Raw genomic sequence first — 24001 nt, 5'->3', positions numbered from 1 at the left:
CATGCGGGAATTGAAAGGACGAAGGTCCTGCTGGAAAAAGTTCCTTTGATTCGGTATTCACAGCTACGGATAAAGTATTTCCCATTATCAAATTTACTATAACCAATATACCAGTCGTTCATTTAGCGGGAAGTCCCCCCTTATTTATTTCTAAATTAAATTTGATGACAAATCCTTGTTTTTGCGAACGATTAATGGTGGCCACGATAATTATAGCTTTTTTTTTTTTTTTTCTATTTATTTATTTTGCAATCTGTCTTAGTACAATAATTATAGTGATAGTAAAAAGAAACAACGCTTATTATACACATTACATGTAGAGTAAAAAGGTATTCTAGATTCGTTGAAAAGTATGTACAGGTAGAAGGAATAAAGTATATATATTCATAATCAGGCTCAATTAAATTTCTCCTTCGCACTTCCACATGCTGAGTAATGGGTATCAGATAGTCGGGGAACTCGACTATAGCTTTCTTTCAGTTTTAATTTAAATTTGGTTTGATTTAGAGAATGTTAGTAATAACATTGAAATAATATGTGCTGTCTTATCAAAGAGTATACAAAATACTTGAGCTTCCAGAGAATTGGCTTTTTATTGCATTTGAACGACAGCTTATCGTTCAAGATAACCGAATACCCAAAATAAACCTTTTTTCATTTGCTGTTAGTCAGTGAGCATTAGCTGTCCGATGGGTCGAGACCAACTTGGTGCGATGGAGGAATATTTGGTTTTGGAAGAAAAAACACCGATTTTCATCTTGAACTCTTACTGTTTAAATGAAATATTTCGGCAGATTAAAATAAACTGTGCATCCAAGCACAGCAGTGATGCTTTATTTAAGTACAGTGATCTTATACGTTTTGCAATTTGCTGTGAGAAATTCCACAAGGCGTTTAGAAAATGGAGTCCTACTCTTTATAAGGAGCTCCGTATTGAAAACGAATTCCTAAATAGCTCCCTATGCGTAGAGATTAATTTCTCAAGCCTGCATTACTACATGCTTGTGTTGCCAGTCAATGAAAAGAAAATATTCTGGACTACTTTCATAAATCAGATTGAGGACAACGAACATCTGGAATCGGTAAAGCTTATCTATGAACCAGAACGTCACTGGCCTGAATACTCAGAAAGGTTCGAGGACCTCATAAAATCGCTTAAGGACAAGACTAAACTGAGGGAGCTCCTTGTGAACGCAAAAGGTAAGTACATTTTTATAAATTTTCCTTAACATTCAGATCCTTATTGCTTTCAGGATACAGCCTTGAGATCTTGCCGCAGATCACCCATCTGGAAACGCTACATCTAAATGTCCGAATGCAAGACAGTATCCTAGTCGAGTTGCTTAAACTGAATCCAAACTTACGCAGACTCACACTAAATAATCCTGATATAATTGGCAAATTGTCGAATATTGTGCCCTATTGCAATCAATTGGAACACCTGAGCTTTGTGATGAATGACGTAGATGCATCCAAGTACGGAGAACTCGCCAATCTGCCGCGACTGAAGTCACTAATTCTCTGTGGCGAGCATCAGGAGGGATCGCTGGAGAAGCTCTTCAGTGGTTTCCAAGGACACCAGCAGATCCAGAGCATATGTATCCCAGATACGTATGTCAGTGATGCAGAGGCCATAGCGCTGGCATCCATTAGCTCCTTGACTTCGCTCAAGTGCTGTTTGCGTAATAAATCGATATATTCGGACTTACCTTTAAGCGGAAAACTTACTGATATCTACATTCTGGGTCACCCCCCGCAATATGATCCATACAATCCGTATTACAATGAGAAGGAGGAGGATATCCTCAAAGTGACTTATAGGGCACATAGACCATTGTGCGCAACCCAGGCGTATTATCGTTACTGGCAGACCAAAGATCCAAAGCTATTGCAATTGGCCTTCGACGAGGATTACTTGCATGCACATCGCCTCAATTGCGTGGGCTGGTATGATGCCAAGGTTCTACCCGCTACAAGGCAAGCTTCAGCAGAACAATTTTCGGTCTCCATCGCAAGGGTTGTCCTCAATAAGAAAGTAGCGATTTCCGATGCAGAACTCGCCGTTCTGGCTTCCATACCGACACTTACCACCATCCGATGTTCATTCATTCAAATAGAGCAGATAATCGCGGTTAAGCTCCAGCAGCTTGATGCGATTACAGATACTGTTAACCGAGTGGATAAAATTGAAACCGAATTTTGCACGATTCGATTCGTCCATAGCCACGAATCTGTGACCCTCGTACTGGACTTCCTCGAGCAATGCATCCTGAGTTATGGGGGGATCCTTGCTCCTCTTGCCAATTTGCGAAATTTGAAACGCCTGCAGATAAAGGGCAAAATTATAAGCGGATCATTGGTGGAGCTCTTTAAAGCTTTTGGCGCCTTAGAAAAACACACACTGGAGGAATTAGAAACTGTATTCCTGGACCCAGAAGAACTCAAAGAGGTGGTAAAGATCCAGAGCTTGAGGATCCTTAAAAGTGGCTTCTTCTGTTCCAGATATATTAGTGAAATAGCGAACTTAGATCAACTTGAGGTGCTTACCCTTATCGTTCATCCAGAGGGATCTCTGATAGAGTCGTTCCGTCTCCTGGCCTCCAAGAAGCCTCAAGTACTCAAAAGACTCGTTATTCAGAATACAAAACTTACTTCCGAAGAAGTTTGCCACCTTGCTAGCATAAGATCCTTGGAAAGCCTTCAGCTCGGTCTGCCCGAAGTCAAATATTGGGAACAGCAAACGAACGATACAAGAAGTAACGGAGCCGTGAATTATTGTCAAGAGTGCCGACAGCCTTTCTGTGCATATACAGATGAATTCCAAACTCATCAAACTGACCTTCATACATTGACAACTGCAGCAGATGACGAGGTCTTGGATGCTCAGCTTCATTTCCTAACGGAGTTGTACCGCAACACGACTCCGACGAACTTGGCACTCCTGGCCACTATGCCAAAGCTAGAGGAATTAAAAATATATGTTGATTACAATACCCAGGCTGTGGTGAACCTATTGAACAACATTGCCTTGCAGTACCCTCAAAAGTTAAGAACACTCGCATTTGCATCTCAGGACCTTAGGTTGGTGTCCTCGTTCAAGGATTTGCAATCTCTCGAATGCGTTGTTAGCCATATGAACGATATCGAGTATATATCTCAGCTCAGGAATCTTACAGACTTACAGATAGAAAATCCTCTTGGTATATCCTTGTGGGAGCTTCTCAAGGAACTGCACGTTTTGGAGAATCTGCAGTGCTTACTTCTGGATAATTCTAATCTGGAATTCTTAGAGCTTGTTGAAGTAACAAAACTAAGTGGTCTGAAACAGTTACGACTCGGCCTGGCCAAGAAAAAGTTCATCTTTCTGCTAATTCAATTGGAAAATCTCGAAGTCTTGGAAATCACATCGACCCATTACGCAGAGGAAAATGAAAGCAACTTCCTGTACTCATTTCTAATTAAGTGCAAAAATATTAGATCAATATCTCTTTATCGCTTCTACGATTTTCTTAAAATGGATTATGTCAACGGAATACTAAATTATATAAAGCTGTATCGAAATCCCTACGAGCATCCGGCATTCAAACTACGTGGAGTTTGGTCTGATTTCAAAAGATTCAAACAGGTGGGGTTTTGTTTGCCGCATAATATTATTTGTTAATTAAACCTCTTTTTTTAGTTGTCCTGCTATAATGAAGAGTTCATGGAACTGAGGCGGCAGGATGGTAGCTATCAAAGTAGTGATGAATCTGATGGCGAGTAATTAAAACGCATTGATAATTATTAAACCCCCTATATAAGCGAATATACTTATCTTTTGTTAGCCACTGCAGCACGCATATGATATATAGTTCAGTTACATTTCTTTCCCTTTTATTTATAAAAGAGGGAAAAGTGACATACATATGTTACTTTTGCGCAAAAATTTACAGGGACTTCCTGTATATCTTACATGAAGAGTACAAAATCAAATGCACCATACCATTGCCCCTCTACCGGAATTTTTGTTTATAGCCTCATCGTTTATCGTAAAAAGAAACTATAAAAGGCATACCAGCGTGACGCCACATATGTCCTATAAAAAGGATATTTTTAAGAAACTTTGCAAAATATATCGCATGATGGCGCCACTTATTATTGCACCAAATGCTTTCTCCTTTCAATTAAAATCCACAAAAGTTTATCAACAATTTTAAATCGTTTTAAAATAATCATCCGTATTATAATTACTGAAGAAGGTTTCTCTTAACAAAATTATTATTTATATGAAAACAAATTCTAACCGATTTTGTTTGGAACATATTTCCAAGACACGCGTTATTAAAGAATAAAACAAATATGAAATATATTTAAATATGTCTATTTTAACATGTATTTAATGTTTCTTTTTTATACTTTTTTCTAAATGGTACACAAAGGTTTTCATTACCTTCCTATCAATTTAGCCAAATTAATTAAAGTGAGAGCAACAAATAATGTTTAGACCAGCTTTTGCACTTGATGGCTTATAATGCTTACAACACTTATGGTATCCGACATTCATTTTACGCACATACTCATTTACCAAAAAATTAAAATATTATTTCTTACTCCCCCGCAGATGTGGTTTCATTTTGTAAATTTATTATGATTTTCTGCATATGCAACTATCAATTCTCACTCTTACAAAAATAAACAGGCATTTGTCAATTATTCGCCCGCACACCCATCCATTCACCCTAAGCATATGATCTAAGTCAACAGGTTTGCAATTTGAAATCCATAGCACTTGTTTTGAGTATATACGAGTATTCGGAGATTAATATTTGGTTTCTAGACTTAAGGCCCTAGAACAGCTGAAATCAAACCGAAATCACAAGTACCCTATACAGTTTATAGATATAGATATATAGTAGTTAGTACACAGGAGTAGTATTGCCTATAGTTAGAATTTGCGCTTGCTATTAACTGGAATCATCGTTCACTTGTTTATTTCTTGAGCTTTAAATATATATTCGGAAAATATGACATTTTACGTATTTCATTAGCCACATCAATGAGCTAGAAAATCTATCATCATTTTAAGATTGTTTTTTAAGTTTTAACTAGCCCATGAACCATTCTTCGGCGAAAACACATGTTTTTATTAGTCTAGTTACTAGTGAAAGTTATTGTTTGCAGACATGAAAAGGCGAACAGTGAAGTTGATAAGTGTGGATGCAAACAATGATCTTCTTTCCAGCAACCATTATTCAATTTCTAAATTTTTCACACTTTTCTCAACGTACCTAAAACTACTCGAGCAATCTTTTTAAATGTCGAGATTTGCAATTGAAGTAAACGGAATCATGTTAGTGTAGATATGGCTGTGTAGAATGTCGCATGGACTCTATTCAAGTCTTAATAAGTTCAAAAATCGCTTAGATATTCTCGAGCAGTGCGTCGGGCGTCTGAGGATCTGTGGTCATCTCGTCGCTGATATCGCCCACCGAGCTGCTGACCGTGGACAGGATCGATGATATGGTGGCGTTGATCACCTCGGCGCTTCCGCTGGCCACCGTGCTGTAGAGCGCCAGAGCTGTGGTGGTGATCACGGTGGCCAGTGCCGGACTGGCGGTGCTGGTGGTGGAACTGGAGCTACTAAGGGTAGCCAGCGTGGTGTTGAGCAGTAGTGGGGCCAGCGTGGTGGCCCCAGTGGTTGGTGGACTCATCGTACTGGTGCTAGTCAGCGGCAGAGGATGCGGTAGATGGCCATGTCCATGCCCGTGACCATGGAACTGTTCCAGCATCGAGGCGGGCACATAGGGATATGTGGGACACGGATTCACCAGCTGCGGTCCCAGCATGCTCTCGAATACGTAGCCAATCAGAGAGCCCACAGTCAGACCAACATTATACGACAAGGTCATTATGTTGCCAGTGACCTCCTTGAGTGTTCCCGGCACCTTTGCCGGTGCCAACATCATGGGCAGGCTGCCCGCCAGTCCATTCGTGATGCCCAGGGCGATGGTGAAGACAAAGGGCGCCGTTTCGCCGGAGATCACGGGACGCTGGCGCGGAGCACAGCAGAGGAGCAGGAGTGGCACCAGCACAATCCTTAGTCCCGACAGCAGGATCAGCTGGCGGCGCGACCATGGATAGGGACTGGCGGCCAGGATCTTGCCCACCACGTCCGACGTGTTAAAGCAGAACATCAGCAGCACGGGCATCCAGGAGCGCAGAGCACAGGATTGCACTTCAACCTCGATTCCGGGATACAACGAGAGGGTCACGCAGTAAGCCAAGGCGATGCACACCATGTGCGGGTAGATCACCTGGGCCACCCGCCATCGGGTCACGAATCCCTCGCGGATGTCACCCAACTTACTGGGCCGGCAGCGACGTGGGGTGATGACGTGTTCCACCTGGAATATCACATTTAGTCAATTATCGTCTTATTCTTAACATTAAAACTGCACCTTGAAGGCCACCGTCGTGGGCGTTGTGGGCTCCTGAGCGGGGGGCGTGGCCGGAAGCTCGGGCAGCTGTCCGAGGGCTTCAATGCTGCTCTCGCCGGCAGTCGGATTGGATAACTCGTAGACGGGATTGCTAAAACTAAGCGTATTTCCAGTGCCCGGAGGTCCCACCGAAGTGGTCGTGGTGTGGGTTCCGTCCATCGAGAGCACCCCATATCGAGTACTACTTGGAACCCCATCAATCTCCTGCTAAATTTCACAATGAAATTCGTATTTTAGTTATAAAGTTATATTAGAAAATAAGAATATGTTTTTTGCAGTGATCTTTCCATTTCTTTATTGTCAACTAAGAGTATTCTTTATCATTTTTAACTCATCTGCGTAGCATTTTCCTACGCTAGTTATTATCAAGTTGGTCAACCTCAACAATGAATCAACAAATGTGTAAAAGCTCTTTATTTTCGTATATGTATTGTTTTGATTTAGCCATTTACCTACATTACCCCATATAGAAGCTAATATAAGAACAAAAGCTTTGGGTCTACCTCCATTATATGTGAAATTGGCCAACAGTAAGTTGCGAACTTTGAATCAACAAGGTGCCTGTATAATAGCAAAGGAAACACACAATCGCAAAAATTGAAACACAAACTAGCGTAAAACCTTAAAACCTAAAAAATCAAATAAAAAAGTAGTGACATAAAACTTACTAAGACTGCAAACATGACTAGTCTGCCCGAAGTTTTTAAGCTAAACGTTTTTTGTTTGTTTGAGATATTTAAACAAATTAAAATGAATTGCGAGACCAGCAAAAGTTTACAAAACAGACACAAACTAGTCCAGTATTCAGATCTAATCAATTTCGTCATCTGTCACGAGGTGTTTACAAAAGCTTTCGAAGAATGGAGCCATTCTCTATATAAGTTCCTTGAGATCGATTATGCCTTTTTAAATACATCCAATTTGCTAAAAATTGATTTTGCCCAAATATACGAGACTCTCAAAAAGGTTTCCAAAACAGACAGAGAACTATTTTGGAAATTTTGCGCCAATGCAATCGAAGAGAATGAATTGCTGAGTTCGGTTACGCTTATTTACCACCCAACCCGATTCTATCCCGATCACTTGGATAGTTTTGAGGCAGTAGTAAATAGCCTTAAAAATAAGAAATCATTGCGTACGCTTATCGTGGATGTTTCAGGTAAGATTTACAGCAAAAAGAATTCGAAGTCCTGAAATTTAGATATGGTTTGCAGGATATAGTCTCCCTTATGTGCCATGCATTACAACCCTGACGAAACTCGAACTGAACGTGCGAATGGAGATTGAAGACTTACTCCAGTTTTGCCAATCGAATCCAAATCTACGCTTTCTGAATTTCCACCATACGGAGTTACAGGGTCGGCTATCGGATATTCTTCCATACTGCAATAAACTGAACACCTTGGCACTCACAATGAAGCCTGATATAGATGCATCGGAATATGCCGACGTTGCAAAACTAACGCAACTTAGACAACTTAGGCTTAAAGGTGTCCATCAAGAGGGAACTCTTCTTGAGTTACTAATGGGACTAAAACTCAAACGATTGATAACCATATCCATTCCAAACAGTTTCCTTACCAAAGAAGAGTCACTAGCCGTATCGGAGATAAGCTCTCTAACCTCTGTGATGGGCTCTTTCAAAAGAACTTCCAGCATTACGGACATGGCTCGACTGAAAAATCTAACCCTCTTGTCGGTGAAAACTCAACCCAATCAATTGGACGCCATGGAGTTTCTGGTGCCCTTCCTGTCAAAATCTCGAATAGCACTTATTTCAGATAGCTGCAAATTGCTTATAACACATTTTGAGAAAGGAGGTATTTTACGCATTGTCTTTAGAAACGAAGGACAAGAATTTGCTGAAGTCAACGCAAGTCTTATAGCTCCTCTTTGCCAATTGCCCAATATCCGCCAACTGATCGTATATCCAAATGTTGGCTCAACTGTGTGGCAAACGCTTCTTAGCGGATTTGCTAGACAAAAGCCACAACTTCTTAGCCATATACTGTTTAGACAAAAAACACCTATAAGCTGTGAGGAAGCAGACTCACTTGCCAACATCCGGTCTCTAAGGACCATTAACTGCGATTTTTGTCATATGGATCAGATAATTCGTGTAAAACTACAGCAGCTTGTTGGAATTCCCAGCACAACAAGCCGAGTTGATAGGATTAAAACTGAATTATGTGAAGTTCACCTTATCCACGATAATAACGATGTAGCACTGATTCTGGACTTTATCTCTAGAAATATTAAAGCCGATATATTTGCTCCCCTGTTCAACATTAAAAACATGAGAAAGCTCACAGTAATTGGGAGTCTCAACACCAATTTCCTAAGCGCTCTTCTCAGAAATCTAGTTTTGAGTAAACATGTGATTCTAGAGGAATTTGAAATATCTGTCGTCGACCCTGAAGAACTCCGATTTCTGACACAAATCAGTAGCTTGAAAATCCTTAAGTGCGGCTTCTTCTGTTCCCGAAACCTCGAAATTCTTGGCGAGTTGGAACATCTTGAGTCTCTAACTATAAATGTCCATCCAAAAGGTTCGCTGACAAGCCTTTTCCAAATCCTGGGCCACAGAAACGTACTTAAAAGTCTCGTTTTCTATAGAAGAGAACTAACATCGGAAGAAGTGTCCGCAGTTTTGAGCATCAAGTCATTGGAGAAGTTGCAACTAGGAAGACAAAGACCCAAAAATAAATTTCAATATTTCAAAGATGTTTTAAACTATCGCAGCTGTCGAAAATGTCGCTTATCTCATATTAAATTTTCTAGCGATATAGAACATGATATACATGTTAAAAGAGACAGTGGTGTTTCGGAGGCCGATATTGTTTCTCGAACATACTTTTATCCCGATCTATCCTTAATTCCAAAGAATTTGAAACTTTTGGCCAATTTGCCTCATTTAAAGGAACTGCATATTCATGTTCTGTTTATTTCCTATTGCATTGAAAACCTTATAAATGCACTAGTTAATCCATCTCATCAAAAACTGCGCAAATTATCCTTAACTCTGTGCCCATATAAAGTCCAAGACTTTACAAAATTAATGATGGCCATTGCAAGTATAGCTCTTCTCACAAACTTAAATGAATTATATATTGAAAACCCTGAGGGCTTCCCATTGCATAGACTCCTCGATTTAATTAAAACATCAGTTCAACTGAAGAGCTTAACACTGAAACAAACACTCATTGATTACGAGGCTTCTTTGCCTATTGGGAAAATGATACGATTGGAAAAACTAATAGTGGGTTTTTCAAGTGATGCGAGCATCGAAGTATTGGCCCAATTGAGTAACCTGGAAGATCTGGAGCTATCTTCCATCCACAATAATATCGAAAATAGTTTAAGACCTATATTTAAGTCATGCAGTAAACTTAAGTCGCTTCTTTTACCAAACGATTTGAGCAGTGAATTTATAGAGGCACTTTTGGTCAACATAAAATTGGAACGAGATGCTGCATTGCAACCTCCATTGATCTTGTATTGCCCACGTAACAATTCACTTGTTCCCGAAAAGGTACGAAAAGGTGTATGACATGTCGTTGGTAAAATTAGATAACAAATCAAATTTTTTCAGTTGGAATCTGATGACGCAGCCTACTTAAACATTGAGCAGGCACCTGACGAAATGTATCACAGATCCAACGATTTGGAACTTCATGCTTTTGAGACACTTACTCCGAAATATTGGTGGTAAACACTATGCTTTGAAGGTAGAACACATTTGATTTGATAACTAATTTAATAATATTAAACTCTTCCCATGTTGCACATTAAAGCGAACTGTTGTCCTTAAAGTTAAGACACACTCACCTCATCCGGCCGCAAAACGATCTTGGAGCAGGCCTCCACATGGAACCGCACAAACGGCGAGTTAATGGTGGCCACGTGCAACAGGTAGCTGAAGAGTATGTAGAGCGTTGAGGTCAGAAAGAAGATCACCGTGGACACGCGATCGTTGTTGATCAGCAATTTGGTAACGACTCGATTGGAAGACACCAGAAAGCCGGCGATACTCTCGCCGGCCATCACCGCCTGGGTGTACTGCTTGGGCAGCATGGAGGCGAATCCATAGAAGCTGGACTGCTGCACGGTGCATCCGATGGCGGTCAGGGCCACCGCTGACATATTCACCAGATATGCGGTATTGGAGGCGAACATGTGCCAGGCCACCTCGCACACCGCCACGAAGATCAGTGTGGTGAAGGATATCATGTAACCGAAGAGCACCCGCGACTGGAACGGCGCCACCGATAGCACTATGTTGTTCATCAGGACGGTGCCGAAGGCCACGAAGATGTACGTCATCGACATGTCCAGGGCCACCGGGCGACCCGGGAATCGTGCCTGCCAGTAGTCCGCCGCTATGATGAAACTGCAAGGCAGCAATATACCCAAATTAGTTTTCAAGTTTTAAATGATCTTAGCAACAGTTTTGTAAAAAAATTACTTATTAAGTATATATTTTAAGGATATGCAAACTATATAAGTTTAAGTAGAGTTTAAGAAACTCACACAAAAGTCTTTATTATGAGGAAGTGCTTATTAATTCCTGAACCTATTTCAAACATACTGCTCACCTATTGTAGGGCAAAACAAAACCAATGCCCGCCGCCAGCAGAGCCAGGTAGACGGAGTGCCTCTGATCCTTGGGTGCACGGGTATCGAACTCCGGGCTGTCCATGCTGCCTGGACGTCTCAGTCCCGAACCGGTTGTGGAATGACTGCTCCTCGAACGCCCGGAACCACGTCCGTCCAGCGGCTCATAGGTGGTTTCCTGGCCACCAACATCCATGATATTGTACTCTTGTTTTCGCGACGATTTCCGCTGGCAAAGCCTATTTAATTACTGCCTGTGGTTCTTGGACCTTGGCATTATTTTCCAGTTTGGCCACTTGCTGGGCGTGAGGGCTGCTCTGTTGTTTTGCCTGCGGTACTTACATATAGGGTGCAAGTTCGTCGTTATACACAAATCGATAAACAAAATAAAACAGACACAAGTGGCTGCGCAATTAGCCACTTGGCATTCTTATATGACCAACTACCATCTGATTTGGTTGTTACACCTTTGAATTCAATGCAGCTTTAGCACATTCACTATTTACTTGATTTATTTCAACCGCTTTTCAAGAGGCATCTGCTTGCCACTCGTTGCCTGTCAAAGTCCTGGCACATTTCTCACCACGCCCGCCACTGCGCATGTGGCGTATGATTGATTTTCTACAACTGACCAAATCGGCCTGTTGTTGTTCGGTCGGCTAACTGGAATTGAAGTCTACTTCTGAATGAAAAGCTTCTTCTTTTTTGGCAGCATGACCGAATTCGAGGTGGCTATAAATCCAAAGAGGAAAATTTATAGCGAAATAGATTTTTACATCTCAAGAATTCGTTATATTTCAGTAAATTTTGCAGCCTTGAAAAATACATCAGCTCACTTTTTATTAGGTACACTTTATTCAATTTACATATTTTTTCGCTTAAAATAATAATTCAGCATGAGCAATCCAATAAACGTAAATACTTCTGTACCCAATGGGGATAAGAAATGTAAAAGTTTTCTTTAAACATCTTTGAAACTGATATTCATCCGTATGGTCAATACAATATAAAAGAGGGACTGATTGTTTTTTAGGCGGTAATTTTCAAAGTTTTTTCAGCGAGTCGAAACTTGCTCTAGGAACAGATTGGCAGTTTGAACTACGTTGCTTTTAAAACTATATTTATTTTTTTAATGCGATTAATACGTATACTTGAGTTGTATTATATTCTTTTTCCAGAAATTATAGCAAATCAATTATTAAAATTAATGAGTATACGAGGGTTTTGGCAAAAAACTTAAGACTTAATCAGTAAAGTTAATGTACTGCGCTTCAACACAAGCACAACGAAAATGACTATTCCAAACGCGTCGTGATAATAGTCGCTTATCATTATGATCTGCTTTAAGGTAATGTTGGTAAACCTCGCAGAAAACGGAATGGCATGTGCGATCCAAGTCAGGCCCATCACGACGGAGAGTCGCAGAAACTGCAGGTAGCTGTGTTGATAAAACGGCGAGGATAACTAGCTGACCAAGGTTCAAACTTATCATAAAGCATGACTCACGTCTGGCTGTCGAAGTTGATGCAGTCTATCCTCTCCTGCTCCTCATGTGCGAACTTCTTTATTTCCCTCTTTACTTTCCGTATGTAAATGACAGTCAGGGTGAACATGGCGATATTGAAAGTGCTCAGGACCATAAACGGCCCACTTATGTAGACCAAGGAGGATGAGTTCCAATCTGTTCCAATATAGTAAAGCAATACGTTACCTCGGTAACAATTTTTAAAGATATCGCTTTGAAAGTTTACCTTTGGCCGTGCAACGATGGAAACCGACCAAAGGCAACCAGTTCCACTTATTAAGATCGTTTTCCCACATCAGATTAACCATATAAATACTTCCTGTCATGACGGCGGCTGTGGTCCAGACGAAGGCGCTGTACAGCAGGAACCTATAAGTAGGTTCGGCTCGATTGACCGACGTCAAGAGTTTCCATAATTGGTAGCTGATGACGGAGAACCAGATAGTGGAAGCCATCCAGAAAAAGTACAAGCTGTAACCTGTGAGAAGTCAAAGAAGCTCCTTTTATATAGATATCCAGGGATATCTTTTACCCATAGATGAATTCAATAACTAACCAGCTAGAGAGCAGATACTGTTTAATAACTTCATATTAATTAGTAATTTAAGCAAATACTCTATAAACTTTGAAATCATGCAGCATATAACGCACTTGCCAGTCACATTGCGCAGCTCCTTGATGTATAGATATACGGCTATTGTCAGAATATAGCATATCAATGATATCGTTACGACTGCAACAAAAAATATCAATAATGTAAAACCAGCTTTGCAAACCAATAAAGTTATTTTCGACTGTCTATAACTATGTCATAAATAATAATTTCATTACTCTGCCTGAATCCGTCCGGTAAGTAAGTTACGCAGCTGTGCTTCACTATCCACATGGAGTTTGGAAAGTCCGAATTAAACTGATACGGGTACAGGCAGTAGTAGTGTTTTTCAAAGTACTGCTCATCGGAGATATATAGCGTTCCATTCTATAACCAAACTGTTAGCCCAGTTTATGAAGTACTGAATGACAAACCTCTACGTAGGCAAACTCATCCGTGACGTGCATCATTTCATCACAAGATAAGAACGGATCTCTGATAATAGCCATCTCGGTTAATGGTACTCGTGTCTTCGTCGAAAGGTTCATGGATGATTTAAGGTATATATAGGACTCTAGCCGGGCGAGCTCCTCCTGGAGACCATCACCGCACTTTCCGTTGGCCAAAGTGTACTTGGCGGGGCAGCAGATTCGAACGCAAGGCCGCAGTTTGCAAACGCAAGCCCTCAAATGCTTTTTTACCGGCTCTGTCGATAAGTCGGCAAACTGCTTGTGGTCGTAGTCTTCAGTGAGGCTGGCAGGGATTGGGATGCCATCGTACAAATACGAATCGTTTTGTCTTTCAACGTTTGAAATGTCGACCGTGTCGAAGTAGCTGCAGTCTGGAATATCTGCCTTTGAGTTCCGCGCAAAAATGAAAAGCACAACTATACAAAAAATCTGAGAAGGAAGTCGCATGCTGAGTTTGAGTCTTACAACATTTGCCACTAAGAATTTTGATCGACTGTTGATCAATGTTCTTGGTTGGCGAATTAAATAGCCTTACTTGGCTTGGGCAAATAATTTCATAATAATAATCACAAATAATCAAACAGTATTCCCTGGGGACCGCCTGAAACCCCTGGTTTATCGCTAAAAAATTCAAAAACTAGAGAGAACGCTAAAGTCGAGGTCCCCGACTATCTGATACTCATTACTCCGCTAGTGGAAATGCGTAGGAGATATTTCAACACTGACAGTTTTAAGCGGTTTTTGTAACGGAACGCAATGAACAAATAAATACTGAATTTATAGATCAGTGCATGGCTGTTTTGAAAAAGGTTTGAAATCCCGAAGAACAGAAACCCCTTCACATGTTTTTTGACAGCCTGTACTTCCCTTCATTAAAATGGTAATTACCTTTCAGTACCTCTTAGATTACGTTATTGTTCCGAGTTTTTTTCGATGATTTCGATGATGAATTTTGTTACGAACCATTCGATGACGGTTCTGATATCGAGGAGCCCAATGAATTCTGTAGGATTCCTGATACATAATCCTAATAATAATACAGGCCAGATACACAAGTGTGATAAATTTATATAATAAATTGTTTTTATATAATAACAGATAAAATAGTACTGCTCTTCTCATGTAACAATAAGTTGATTAATTTTATGTTCATATATAAAATAATACAATTTATCAAGCCGAAAGAGCGAAATTCCAATTTTGTGACCAGAAGTTAAAGCATATGAACAATAAGCTGCTTATTTAAGAATTTAGTAAGCAATAATTCTTCACTAAGCACATTTTAAGTGCCCGAAAACAACAATAATTTCGTATAGATTAATTCCTTTTCGAGTATCCTCAACGGAATGGGCTGTAATTACTTAGTTCTTTTGCATTTCTTCGTAAGGGAATATAGTATTCAGCTTCTTTTAGTGATTTTTTTTCGATGCATCATCATAACTGGGTGGCAAGTTCTAGAGAAAGAAACAGAAAAATTGATAAAGCATTTCCAAATGAAATCTTCAGCATTACTCACATTATAAGAAGGTGGTAAATCATTGTTGCCTGATCCACTGGGTCCGCCTTGGTTGTAGGGTGTGTTATATGCACTTGCTGCAGCTTCTGCTTCTTTGGAATCTGTTTAAATAGAAAACAAGATAAAGTACTATCCATTTTTGTAATATATATTCTCTATGTGCTCTATATGTACAGCATCAATTTTACACCATTACGATTCACCTCTTACAATTTTTGTTTACGGTATCAGAGCTGGAACCAGCACAACACACATAGGTCTTTGAATTGGATAGAAATAATGATGCGTGCTGCCAAATCTTGCTACTATTGGTTCGCATTTTGAGGGTAGTAAAGAAAAAGTTAAAGAAGAAACCATTAAAAAAGTCACTAAACCAAAAGGGGTAGACTAAACTACTGAAGACTCGGCTTTTGTTAGTATTATATTTGCGTTGGGTTACATTGAAACAATAAATCTTACTTGTTGGGATGGCTATTTGAGGTACAATAGCTTTTTATTACACTGTAAAATAGGTCAAAAGATAAAGGCTTTCTTTTAGATTCGGAATATAATTTTTTTTTGTTTAGTAATACTAGGTTAATATAATAGGTGAGAAACCTGATCAGAGAATTGAAGTGGGAAAGAAATCATACATAAACAGTACTCAAAAAGGAAGCTTGCACCGTAAAATAAATTATGTGTAGCAAACCATTTAGTATTTTAACTTCTAAACACATTTAATAATTTTGTAAGCCAGGGAAACAAACATAACGAACTGAGGATAAATACATTTCAATCATATACGAATTTTCTTGATTTCTTTACGCGTTCTAAGGCAGAAGGTATTTTATATTATTTTTAAATTCTTGATAAAATTTTAGATCTTAAATTGTTTTGCTTAAAGATGGTTTTTCTTCTAATTCATAATTTTCTTCTCCCTTTGCTTATGTTATTTTTTCTTCTGCTAAAATAAAACCAATTTAGAAAAGTGCATTGTGGAAAGGGAATGTTAATTAATGGGGAGTTCAACTACTAGGTTGATGAGCTCTACTCACTTCCAGGGGGCAAGCTGAAGCCCATAAAGCTGGCTCCAGATGCGGCGGCTCCTCCGGCTGCTCCTGCTGCTTGTTGTCCGGGAGGCGGTGGTCCACCTGGATAGCCACTTGGATATCCATTCGGTTGCTGAAATCCGGGCGTGTTGAATCCGCCGGGCACATTGCCGTATCCGCCATATGGCTGTGGACCATTGTAAGTCTGCGCCGGAGTGGCGTACGGCGGTTGTGGAGGACAATTCGGCGCACATGAGGCGTACGGCGGAGGCTGGACATAGCCACCAGCCCATCCTTGTGGCCCGTAACCCGGCTGCTGTTGTTGCTGTTGCGGCGGCGGTGCTGAAAAACCATACCAATTGGGTTCATTCGACGACGGCGCCTGCGGCTGTTGCGGTGCTGGTTGGTGCGCAGGTGGTGCTAAGACGAGAAAGAGAGGAGTGCCCCATTGGGTTAAACGAAGCGAGTGCGTAGCGTGAATTTCGTGGGTTAGCGAGATTGCCAATTCGCGTAGCAGTGACAGAACAAAAGCCGAGTATTGATTGGGTAAAGTGCACGCTTGTTGAACTTACCGATACCCGGATAGGGCGGCGGATTGTCGCTCATAAAGACCGTATTCGGCGCAGGGCCACTGAACGCATCATGCTGCGGCAGCCAGCCATAGTAGCCAGGTGGTGGCTGATAAGCCGGTGGTGGCGCCTCATTCCAGGCTCCAGCCGGCTGATAGGGTGGCGGATCATCACCAGCCAAACCACCGCGATGGTAGTTGTTCATCGCCGTCTTGGCGGAGCGCAGTAGAGCTTGGCCATATCTATAAGAAATTGTCTTGTTAATCTAGTTATCCTTTTGAATCTATGAATTATTCAAACCGCTTGTGTTTGTCTAGTTAGTTTCCATTGAGGGTACAATTCACTTACTCAATTGCGCCGCCTGCTTTGAAATGGAGCTTGAACTTGACCTCGCCCACGTAGTTTCCATTTGGCTGAGCGCGCACCTTTCCCTTGATGTAGTTGGCCCCAAAAACCGGCTGTTCGATTTCCACATCCGAAAGAGCAACAAACGGGGCACTGAAGGACTGCATCGAATCCGAGGACTTCTTGCTATTGAAGATCATCCGGTGGGAGGTAAGGTAAATCCTGCCCGGTTTGGAGCCCTTAAAAATGGGATTGTCCTGGCCGGAGAACTCCATGGAGACACTGTCGCTGTGGAGCAGTATGCTGCAAGTAAAAAGGTATTAGGGTACATGCTGGATTTCTATCTTATCGGGAATATAAGCTGATTTCCTTTTTAATCGCCAGCCACACGTCAGTGTTTACATTTATGACGTCAGGAAGCCACAGCATTTTCCGTTTCAATTTAAGGACTTTTTCCGGCAACTTACTACTCTCCAGCGTGGATGAGCACGCCATTGTTGGCGTGAGCCGTATTAACCGACATGTCTCTTTATTTTTTTAACTGTTTTGAATCCACAAAAATTTGCACAAATTTCACACAACTACGTTTTGTTTTTCTAGAAAACTGACGACAGCTGATGATTCATAGTGAAAAGTGTGGCAACGCCGAAATTATCGGATATCGATACTATTCTTAGGGTGACCAGTTGAGCAGCAGTTCACCTCTAAATATAATTAGTTTTTTTTTACACTACCTGACGTACAATTACTGGGGCGTTGATATGCGTAAGTGATAAGATAATGAGTTAAAAAAGCCCACAAAATGTGTAGCAAAGCAATTGAAACAAATAAAAAGCCATGGCAAATTAAGAAACAATAGTATTTGCGGTAAATTGGACTTTTATCAGCGGGGCACTTACGCCATTTTGGGCACCTGCCACCCCCCAACATTTATCCCTTTTTCTTGTCTATCGAAAATTGAGGTGCTCAGCTGATTGTTTATTTTGTTTTGCTACCGGCTTCGTTTAAGTTTTTATCTTTAAACAAGTTGAAAGCAAACTTTAATCTGTGTACATTTTGCAGTACCGCTCTTTGGGACCATGCCGAATGGCGTCAGTTTGCCAAATCACCCGAATTTCCTCAACCAACTGGCAGCTGCAATTTCCACGGCGGCCTCGAGCACATCGGTCGTGGGAACTCCCTCTTCGCCACCCAAACAGGTCCAGAACAAGATGGCAAAACCACAGCAGCAGACACAGGGCAGTGCGCCCATGGATCTGGAAAATGAGAACGAACACTCTGCGGATGTGAGCTCCTCGACGGTGCACAAGGAACCCAAATTGCAGACCTCACCCTCCTCGCTTACTCTGCCCGATTCGACACAACTATTCCTAAATGGTTTGGTGCACACGCCGCCTGGATATCTGTACTTTCCGACCACCCAAACAGGCGGTGCTCTTGCACCCGGAAATACATCCTCGGCTGGAGGGGGTTCCACGCCGACAGGTTCAGCAAACAGCACCGCCAATGCTCAAATGCTAATGGATCCTACGGCCATGATGGCGGCGGCGATGCAGCAAATGCAACAGATGCACTATGCAGCGGCAGCAGCAGCAGGAATGACCACAGAAGCAGGAGCTGGACTAGATGCCACACTTAATGCGGGTAATGAAACCAACACCACACTGGCACCCTAGATCTCCATTCTAATAAAAAAAATCCTTAGATGGCGTTGCACCGGCTGGTCTCAAGGAGGTGATCAAGACCAAGAACTGCATCCTGTTTCCACCTAATCCAAATGCCCCTCCTCCCACAATAAGGGAGCGGCCACCAGGCTGCCGGACAGTGTTTGTGGGTGGACTGCCGGAAAACATAACCGAAGAAGTGATTCGGGAGATCTTTGAGTCGTGCGGAGAGATTACCACGTTGCGCATGTCCAAGAAGAACTTTTGCCATATTCGCTACCGTCAGGAGGGTGCCATAGACAGGGCAATCTACCTATCCGGCTATAGATTGCGTATATCAGCGCTAAATGAACCACCAAACTTTGGACGCCTGCATGTGGATTATGCACAGGCACGGGATGATCAGTATGATTACGAGTGTCGGCAGAGGCAGCATCAGAGGGAACAGCGTCATCGTGAACGCATGTCGATGGACAGGATGCGGTCGCAGTCGCCTCCACCAATACCGCATTACACGGATCACGAGGCGACGTCTGTGGCGGAGCACCTTCGCACCAACGAGACTTTTGTCAAGGCCATCCAAACGATTACCGTGTGGTTAGAGCGGGGGGATTGTACTAAGCGGAATGCCAATGTCTTCTATTCAATGATCCAAAGCACACATGCTCATGTACGAAGACTCCATGCCGATAAACAGCAACTAGAGGAGGACCTGAAGAAGGCCAGAGACAGCTATCGCAACCAAATGGGCACCATGTCCACGCAATGTAAGTATTCCGGCCATTTAGGCGGAAAATCAGCTTTCTTAGCTTTAGTCTAGACGGGAAACTAGGCGCCGCTCCCACTTTGAAATCTTATTTTTCTGTTTTCGTTGCGCCCGGGTTAGCCTTTTAGCGTCTGTATATCTGAACAATCTACCAGCGTACTACACAACTATACACACCTACACTCAAAACACACCATACCCATCCAACACACTATTTAGCAAATCTAGTCATTGAATTATTAAATGCCAAACTCCACATAAGAATCTACCGTCTAAAATTTGCTCGCCAAAAGTCGCAGGAGCAAGCCCAATGAATCCAAGCAGGATCAGGTAAAGACCAGCCGAAAAAGAAAAAGTCCAAGGCCGACGCACAGCAAAAGTCAGTGGATGAGGCGACAATCGAGATTACCTTTAAAATGTTTATTATGATAAAATAATCCAATAGGAAATCAAACCATAGCACAAGCTTTGGCACTTGAAAAATTAATATATTTACTAGGAAGTTTAGTCATTTTAATGAGTTTTACTTTATTATTACAGCCAATTAACTACCGCTAATAAGAATTAATATTAAGACCGCTTAAATTATCAATTATTTCGATAATTAATATTAATGTCTAACCGTAAAACTACAAAACTACATATCGCAGATTCATTTAACAAACAGATTCAATCCCTGATCGAGATTCGAGAATGAATCAAAGCATTTAAAAAAATGAGACATAATTTTTTCATATTTATCTAAAAAGTTGGTCGCCCCTTTCACTGATTCGTTCCACTGTGCGGCTGATCCTCACTCACTTTCACTGTGTCTCGACACCACCACAAAAGTCTTAAGTCTTATTTGGCCCAAAGGTTTGTAAGCCGCAAGGCGGAGAGCAAATTCAAGCAATTGGTACAGTAAAGGATTGAAGTCCTTGTAGAGCATCTCAGATAATCTCAGACTCGGACAAACGTAAAGATAGGTAATCACGCTGTTGTATTCTCTCTAGATTGTACCTAATATATCAACCTTAAATAACCGTAACTACTTTAAATAAATAATTGCTATGCGAGGGTTTCTCCTGTAGTTTAACTTAATTTTTCATTTCTCACTCATTTTATTCGCAAAAGAACAAGTCTAGTTTGACAAAGGTGAAGAGCAAAACTGAAAACCACCCCAGATAAACAATCAAAAAAAATACCCTCTGTCCTCCCTTAATATTATTATATATTATTGCATTATTGTTCAGTCACTCAGATTGAAAAAGTGTTCAATGCCGCTAGTCACAAGAAGGTTTGGGACCATTTCACCAAAGCCCAAAGAAAAAACATCGATCAATGGAAGAAATTAGCCACGGTACGTACTAAAATGTTCAAATAATCAAATACGAACAATTTCAAACATGTTGCAAATTGTGTAAACCAAAATACAAATGTCAAATGTCATTTATTGTCCAATAATTTCGATACGCTGTTGTACCTCTCGGTTTCATAATGTTGTATCCGTTTATGTTGATGTTGTTATCATTGTTGTGGTGTTGCTGTAGATGTCTAACCAGTTTACTAACGCAATTTTGTGTTATCATTCAGCATGTCGCCCATTTACCCGTCCTATATAATCATATGGTACTATTCCATTGGTGACGCTGCTATAGCTGCTAATATCTTATTATTAATTGTTAATTTCTTATATTTGTCCCGTGCATTAACACTCTTTTTAGCTGTTTGCGTTTACGATTATCGAAATTGTCATATCAGTTGTGATGTCAATTAAAAAATCCATATTAATATTAATGTAATTTGCAAGCGTTTAATGTATTATTATTTAAATTATGTAGATTTAGATATATGAATAAGATTATCTTTACGGAAACTGTTTAGAAACTAGTACATTATATTTCTATGTTCTTAATAATTAATTTTGCAAAGTTAAAAAGATGATTTTTAAACAGTTTCCAGATCATTATCACTCATAAGTGCCTATATATGAGGTCTTTTTACACCTATTGCTTTCGCTCTCGATCTGTAATGCTTTAGTCTATTTTTTCTTGGCTTTCAAGTATCATTTGTTGATGTACTATCTCTATTTTTAACTAAGCATTTGCATAACATTTCCGATACGCTTTAAATACATTGAACTAAACGTAAACCTGAGCCGAGTGTCCACAAAGTTTCAAGTTTCTATTGCAAATGAAAATTTATAGAAAACGATGAAGGTTTGGTGGGCATTCAGTCAAATCGATTGGTTGTGGTAAATAGCAAAAAGAAGAACTAAAATCATTGCTGCTGTGATACATAATTTGTGCAACAAATACAAAATAACTTTTAATAGCAAAAAGAAATTAATCAAAACAAATTCTAAAACTTTTTGAAAATGTGGCGAGGTAAGTAAGCGGACCAGAACAGAGTCGTAAGAAAGGAAACAAATTTGATGCATTATTTAAATACACAAATTTTATAGCTAGGTTATAGATTTATAATATCGTAAGCAATGGTACTGAAACCAAACGAAACCTATCCAACTAGTAGCAACGGGTAATTAATTAAAGTTCCTTTCGCATGCCACGCAGGAACTTCGAACTGTCCAGATCACGGATGATGATGAAATGGAAATCTCCGACGATGAGCGTGAATACGATCGACGCGGACACAGCGCCAAGCGAATTCGCTATGACAGTGATGGCTTAAAGGTATATTTCTCAAATAGTTTTCAATGTATCTTAAAACATAATGATTCGTTTAACTTTATCAGGATGAGAACGACTCCCTGCGCTGTCAACTGGAGGCCATTCGACATGAGATGACGCTGGAGCGCAGTGATTACGTTCAGCGGGAGAAGCAGATAAAGGTACTCCAAGAAACCATTCGCAACATGCAAACACAGCTGCTGCAGACGAAGCTACGCGAACAAAAGGACAACAAGACCATTGAGCAGCTGGAGCGAAATCTCAAGGATGCCGGCGTTAAGCAACTTCTGTTGAAGACCAAGATCAAGGAAACAGTTGACAAGTTAAAGGACAAGGAGGCAAGCGCTGGAGCCTCAAATGCATCCAACGCCTCAAATCTCGACTACAGCAGTGGGGACTCGTGTAGCCGGGAAGGCACAGAGATTATCCGGCCCCAGGCAGAACCGGAAATAATTGATATCGATAAAGTGGATGATGATGTGCGCATCATAGAGCACCAAAGCGGTGTGGTGGAGATACACGAAATCGAGGACGATGAAAAGCAGGAGCCCGCTAAAGATTCTGCGGAAAGCAAAGCAAATGAGTCAATTATGGAAAATATTTCAAAATCAAATAACGAGGAGACTATAAATAAAAGCAGCAAGGAGCAAACCCCAAAATTGGCCGCGGAAGAGGTTAGTAATAAGAAATATTTTAATATTTTGTAATACAAATTATTATTATTACATGTGTGTTATGAACTTCACATAGTCCCTTGTATATTTCAAATCCGTTTACTTTATATTAGGTGTCTTTCAAGTCGCTCATTTTGTCAGAGGCCAAGATAATTGCTCTTGCCTCGGCCTATCTGGTGCTGCATCCCCATGGCGTTGAAATCGCCAACATAGCCAGTTACTTAAGCGAAATGCTGCGCAACAATGCTGCCCCCAGTAACCATAATGATCTAGCCAATATACTCGGAAAGTACACAAATCTCTTCAAGCCGGAAAAGGAGAAGTGGAGATTCTGTGGCTTCAGCGAAACAACTGAATCTCAGGCGGAGTCAAAGTGAGGTGAAGAATGCGGAATGTAGACTCGAATAAGATGACAATTAAATGCTTTAATTATCTTACAACTATATCATAATGAGTAGAGAGTAAGCGGAGAAAAGTGAAATGTTAACCAAAGGAAAGACGCTAGTTTTTCGATGAAATGACAACTTATTGAGACCAGTTTCAGGTTTAAGGACAAGTACTCGAAGTTAACTCTATCGGAAGAAAGACACCACAAACTAACTACCGTTTCAATTATTTAAATAACTCAACCTAAAGAATATGTATACACTTAAGCTAAATGAATTCAATATATACAAAATATATATACATCAATATTTTAAATAAGCTGAGAGGCGGAAAGTCGCGTTGCTTTTGTTGAACGGAAGCGAAAGAATGGAACCAAATAAATTTTATGCTTAACAACAAACAGTTTTCTTTGATTTGAATCGGATAAAATATTTGGTTAATGACATAAATGTACACCAGCACTCTCAATATCGAAACAGCATCTTAAATTTTTAAATGTAATGGTATAATGTTGGGATTACCATATTTATTTTTAAAATTGTTTTATTTTGCAGTGTAATTGAAATTAAATTAAACTCAATTTATGTGTTATCAGTTGTGAGCTTCCTGATTCACAAACTTTACATGATTCGTTAATTGAAACCGAACACGCTGTCCAATTACATTAAAAATCATTTTTATTTGGTGAAAAAGTTTACACATTAAA

General features: G+C 40.5%; 6 protein-coding genes across 16 annotated transcripts; 3 read left to right on the top strand and 3 right to left on the bottom strand.

Annotated features, from left to right (window-relative positions):
- Positions 1–681: 681 nt before the first annotated feature.
- Positions 682–4557, top strand: LOC6533938. Of its 2 annotated transcripts, none has more exons than XM_002094602.3 (3): positions 682–1200; positions 1254–3625; positions 3680–4557. In XM_002094602.3, the coding sequence occupies exons 1-3, from the start codon at positions 690–692 to the stop codon at positions 3761–3763; spliced, it is 2967 nt and encodes a 988-aa protein (XP_002094638.3). In that variant the 5' UTR covers positions 682–689; the 3' UTR covers positions 3764–4557. The 2 variants fall into 2 exon arrangements, with proteins under 2 accessions (XP_002094638.3, XP_015050350.1); XM_015194864.2 differs by having other exon boundaries at positions 1133–1200; positions 1261–3625.
- On the bottom strand, positions 4345–11749 carry LOC6533937 (equilibrative nucleoside transporter 4). 2 transcript variants are annotated; one of them, XM_015194862.3, is made up of 4 exons: positions 11072–11749; positions 10305–10866; positions 6438–6680; positions 4345–6383 (listed from the first exon to the last, which is right to left on the bottom strand). In XM_015194862.3, exons 1-4 carry the CDS (start codon positions 11284–11286, stop codon positions 5400–5402), a joined length of 2004 nt encoding a protein of 667 aa, XP_015050348.1. In that variant the 5' UTR covers positions 11287–11749; the 3' UTR covers positions 4345–5399. The 2 variants fall into 2 exon arrangements, with proteins under 2 accessions (XP_015050348.1, XP_002094637.1); XM_002094601.4 differs by having other exon boundaries at positions 6438–6683; positions 11072–11748.
- Positions 6756–10358, top strand: LOC26536221. The gene is made up of 4 exons (XM_015194863.3): positions 6756–7635; positions 7691–10008; positions 10069–10204; positions 10271–10358. The coding sequence occupies exons 1-3, from the start codon at positions 7158–7160 to the stop codon at positions 10186–10188; spliced, it is 2916 nt and encodes a 971-aa protein (XP_015050349.1). The 5' UTR covers positions 6756–7157; the 3' UTR covers positions 10189–10204; positions 10271–10358.
- Positions 11750–11895: 146 nt separating the features above from the next.
- On the bottom strand, positions 11896–14623 carry LOC6533936 (probable G-protein coupled receptor Mth-like 7). Its single transcript, XM_039375011.2, has 6 exons — positions 13642–14623; positions 13447–13594; positions 13172–13348; positions 12842–13093; positions 12597–12771; positions 11896–12528 (listed from the first exon to the last, which is right to left on the bottom strand). Exons 1-6 carry the CDS (start codon positions 14122–14124, stop codon positions 12327–12329), a joined length of 1437 nt encoding a protein of 478 aa, XP_039230945.1. The 5' UTR covers positions 14125–14623; the 3' UTR covers positions 11896–12326.
- A 115-nt stretch (positions 14624–14738) lies between these two features.
- Positions 14739–17763, bottom strand: LOC6533935 (WW domain-binding protein 2). 8 transcript variants are annotated; one of them, XR_006245212.1, is made up of 8 exons: positions 17603–17763; positions 17139–17438; positions 16794–17032; positions 16228–16641; positions 15653–15694; positions 15404–15498; positions 15194–15322; positions 15051–15131 (listed from the first exon to the last, which is right to left on the bottom strand). XR_006245212.1 is itself a non-coding variant. In XM_015194861.3 (6 exons), exons 1-6 carry the CDS (start codon positions 17656–17658, stop codon positions 15087–15089), a joined length of 1155 nt encoding a protein of 384 aa, XP_015050347.1. In that variant the 5' UTR covers positions 17659–17763; the 3' UTR covers positions 14739–15086. The 8 variants fall into 8 exon arrangements, 3 of the variants coding, with proteins under 3 accessions (XP_015050347.1, XP_015050345.1, XP_015050343.1); XR_005561370.2 differs by lacking the exon at positions 15404–15498 and having other exon boundaries at positions 15008–15131; positions 15194–15294; XM_015194861.3 differs by lacking the exons at positions 15404–15498; positions 15653–15694 and having other exon boundaries at positions 14739–15131; positions 15194–15294.
- Positions 17764–17805: 42 nt separating this feature from the next.
- On the top strand, positions 17806–23695 carry LOC6533934 (ecto-NOX disulfide-thiol exchanger 2). 2 transcript variants are annotated; one of them, XM_002094598.3, is made up of 7 exons: positions 17809–17900; positions 18198–18779; positions 18841–19566; positions 20798–20904; positions 22118–22237; positions 22300–22908; positions 23022–23695. In XM_002094598.3, the coding sequence occupies exons 1-7, from the start codon at positions 17897–17899 to the stop codon at positions 23283–23285; spliced, it is 2412 nt and encodes an 803-aa protein (XP_002094634.2). In that variant the 5' UTR covers positions 17809–17896; the 3' UTR covers positions 23286–23695. The 2 variants fall into 2 exon arrangements, with proteins under 2 accessions (XP_015050342.1, XP_002094634.2); XM_015194856.2 differs by lacking the exons at positions 20798–20904; positions 22300–22908; positions 23022–23695 and having other exon boundaries at positions 17806–17900.
- Positions 23696–24001: the final 306 nt, after the last annotated feature.

The sequence above is a fragment of the Drosophila yakuba genome, chromosome 3L (assembly GCF_016746365.2).
Source record: "Drosophila yakuba strain Tai18E2 chromosome 3L, Prin_Dyak_Tai18E2_2.1, whole genome shotgun sequence".
In the NCBI taxonomy this organism is placed as follows: Eukaryota; Metazoa; Arthropoda; class Insecta; order Diptera; family Drosophilidae; genus Drosophila; species Drosophila yakuba.
The sequence above is the reverse complement of the archived record's forward strand: the minus strand, read 5'-3'. Positions and strand labels throughout refer to the sequence as shown.

What these genes read in the sequence shown, in the direction of transcription:
- LOC6533938 (XM_002094602.3), top strand. Translation starts at nt 690, where the DNA reads ATGGGTCGAGACCAACTTGGTGCGATGGAGGAATATTTGGTTTTGGAA. An exon ending in GCTCCTTGTGAACGCAAAAG is followed by an intron (nt 1,201 to 1,253) that starts GTAAGTACATTT and finishes TATTGCTTTCAG; the next exon opens with GATACAGCCTTGAGATCTTG. An exon ending in ATTTCAAAAGATTCAAACAG is followed by an intron (nt 3,626 to 3,679) that starts GTGGGGTTTTGT and finishes CTCTTTTTTTAG; the next exon opens with TTGTCCTGCTATAATGAAGA.
- LOC6533934 (XM_002094598.3), top strand. An exon ending in AATGGAAGAAATTAGCCACG is followed by an intron (nt 20,905 to 22,117) that starts GTACGTACTAAA and finishes CATGCCACGCAG; the next exon opens with GAACTTCGAACTGTCCAGAT. An exon ending in CAAAATTGGCCGCGGAAGAG is followed by an intron (nt 22,909 to 23,021) that starts GTTAGTAATAAG and finishes ACTTTATATTAG; the next exon opens with GTGTCTTTCAAGTCGCTCAT.
- LOC6533937 (XM_002094601.4), bottom strand. Translation starts at nt 11,286, where the DNA reads ATGGATGTTGGTGGCCAGGAAACCACCTATGAGCCGCTGGACGGACGT. An exon ending in TTTGTTTTGCCCTACAATAG is followed by an intron (nt 10,867 to 11,071) that starts GTGAGCAGTATG and finishes GCTGCCTTGCAG; the next exon opens with TTTCATCATAGCGGCGGACT. An exon ending in TCGTTTTGCGGCCGGATGAG is followed by an intron (nt 6,684 to 10,304) that starts GTGAGTGTGTCT and finishes TGTGAAATTTAG; the next exon opens with CAGGAGATTGATGGGGTTCC.
- LOC6533936 (XM_039375011.2), bottom strand. Translation starts at nt 14,124, where the DNA reads ATGCGACTTCCTTCTCAGATTTTTTGTATAGTTGTGCTTTTCATTTTT. An exon ending in ATGAGTTTGCCTACGTAGAG is followed by an intron (nt 13,595 to 13,641) that starts GTTTGTCATTCA and finishes GTTTGGTTATAG; the next exon opens with AATGGAACGCTATATATCTC. An exon ending in CAGTATCTGCTCTCTAGCTG is followed by an intron (nt 13,094 to 13,171) that starts GTTAGTTATTGA and finishes GACTTCTCACAG; the next exon opens with GTTACAGCTTGTACTTTTTC.
- LOC26536221 (XM_015194863.3), top strand. Translation starts at nt 7,158, where the DNA reads ATGACTAGTCTGCCCGAAGTTTTTAAGCTAAACGTTTTTTGTTTGTTT. An exon ending in GCTTATCGTGGATGTTTCAG is followed by an intron (nt 7,636 to 7,690) that starts GTAAGATTTACA and finishes TATGGTTTGCAG; the next exon opens with GATATAGTCTCCCTTATGTG. An exon ending in ATTCACTTGTTCCCGAAAAG is followed by an intron (nt 10,009 to 10,068) that starts GTACGAAAAGGT and finishes AAATTTTTTCAG; the next exon opens with TTGGAATCTGATGACGCAGC.
- LOC6533935 (XM_015194861.3), bottom strand. Translation starts at nt 17,658, where the DNA reads ATGTCGGTTAATACGGCTCACGCCAACAATGGCGTGCTCATCCACGCT. An exon ending in CTCATCCACGCTGGAGAGTA is followed by an intron (nt 17,439 to 17,602) that starts GTAAGTTGCCGG and finishes TTTTACTTGCAG; the next exon opens with CATACTGCTCCACAGCGACA. An exon ending in AAAGCAGGCGGCGCAATTGA is followed by an intron (nt 17,033 to 17,138) that starts GTAAGTGAATTG and finishes AATTTCTTATAG; the next exon opens with ATATGGCCAAGCTCTACTGC.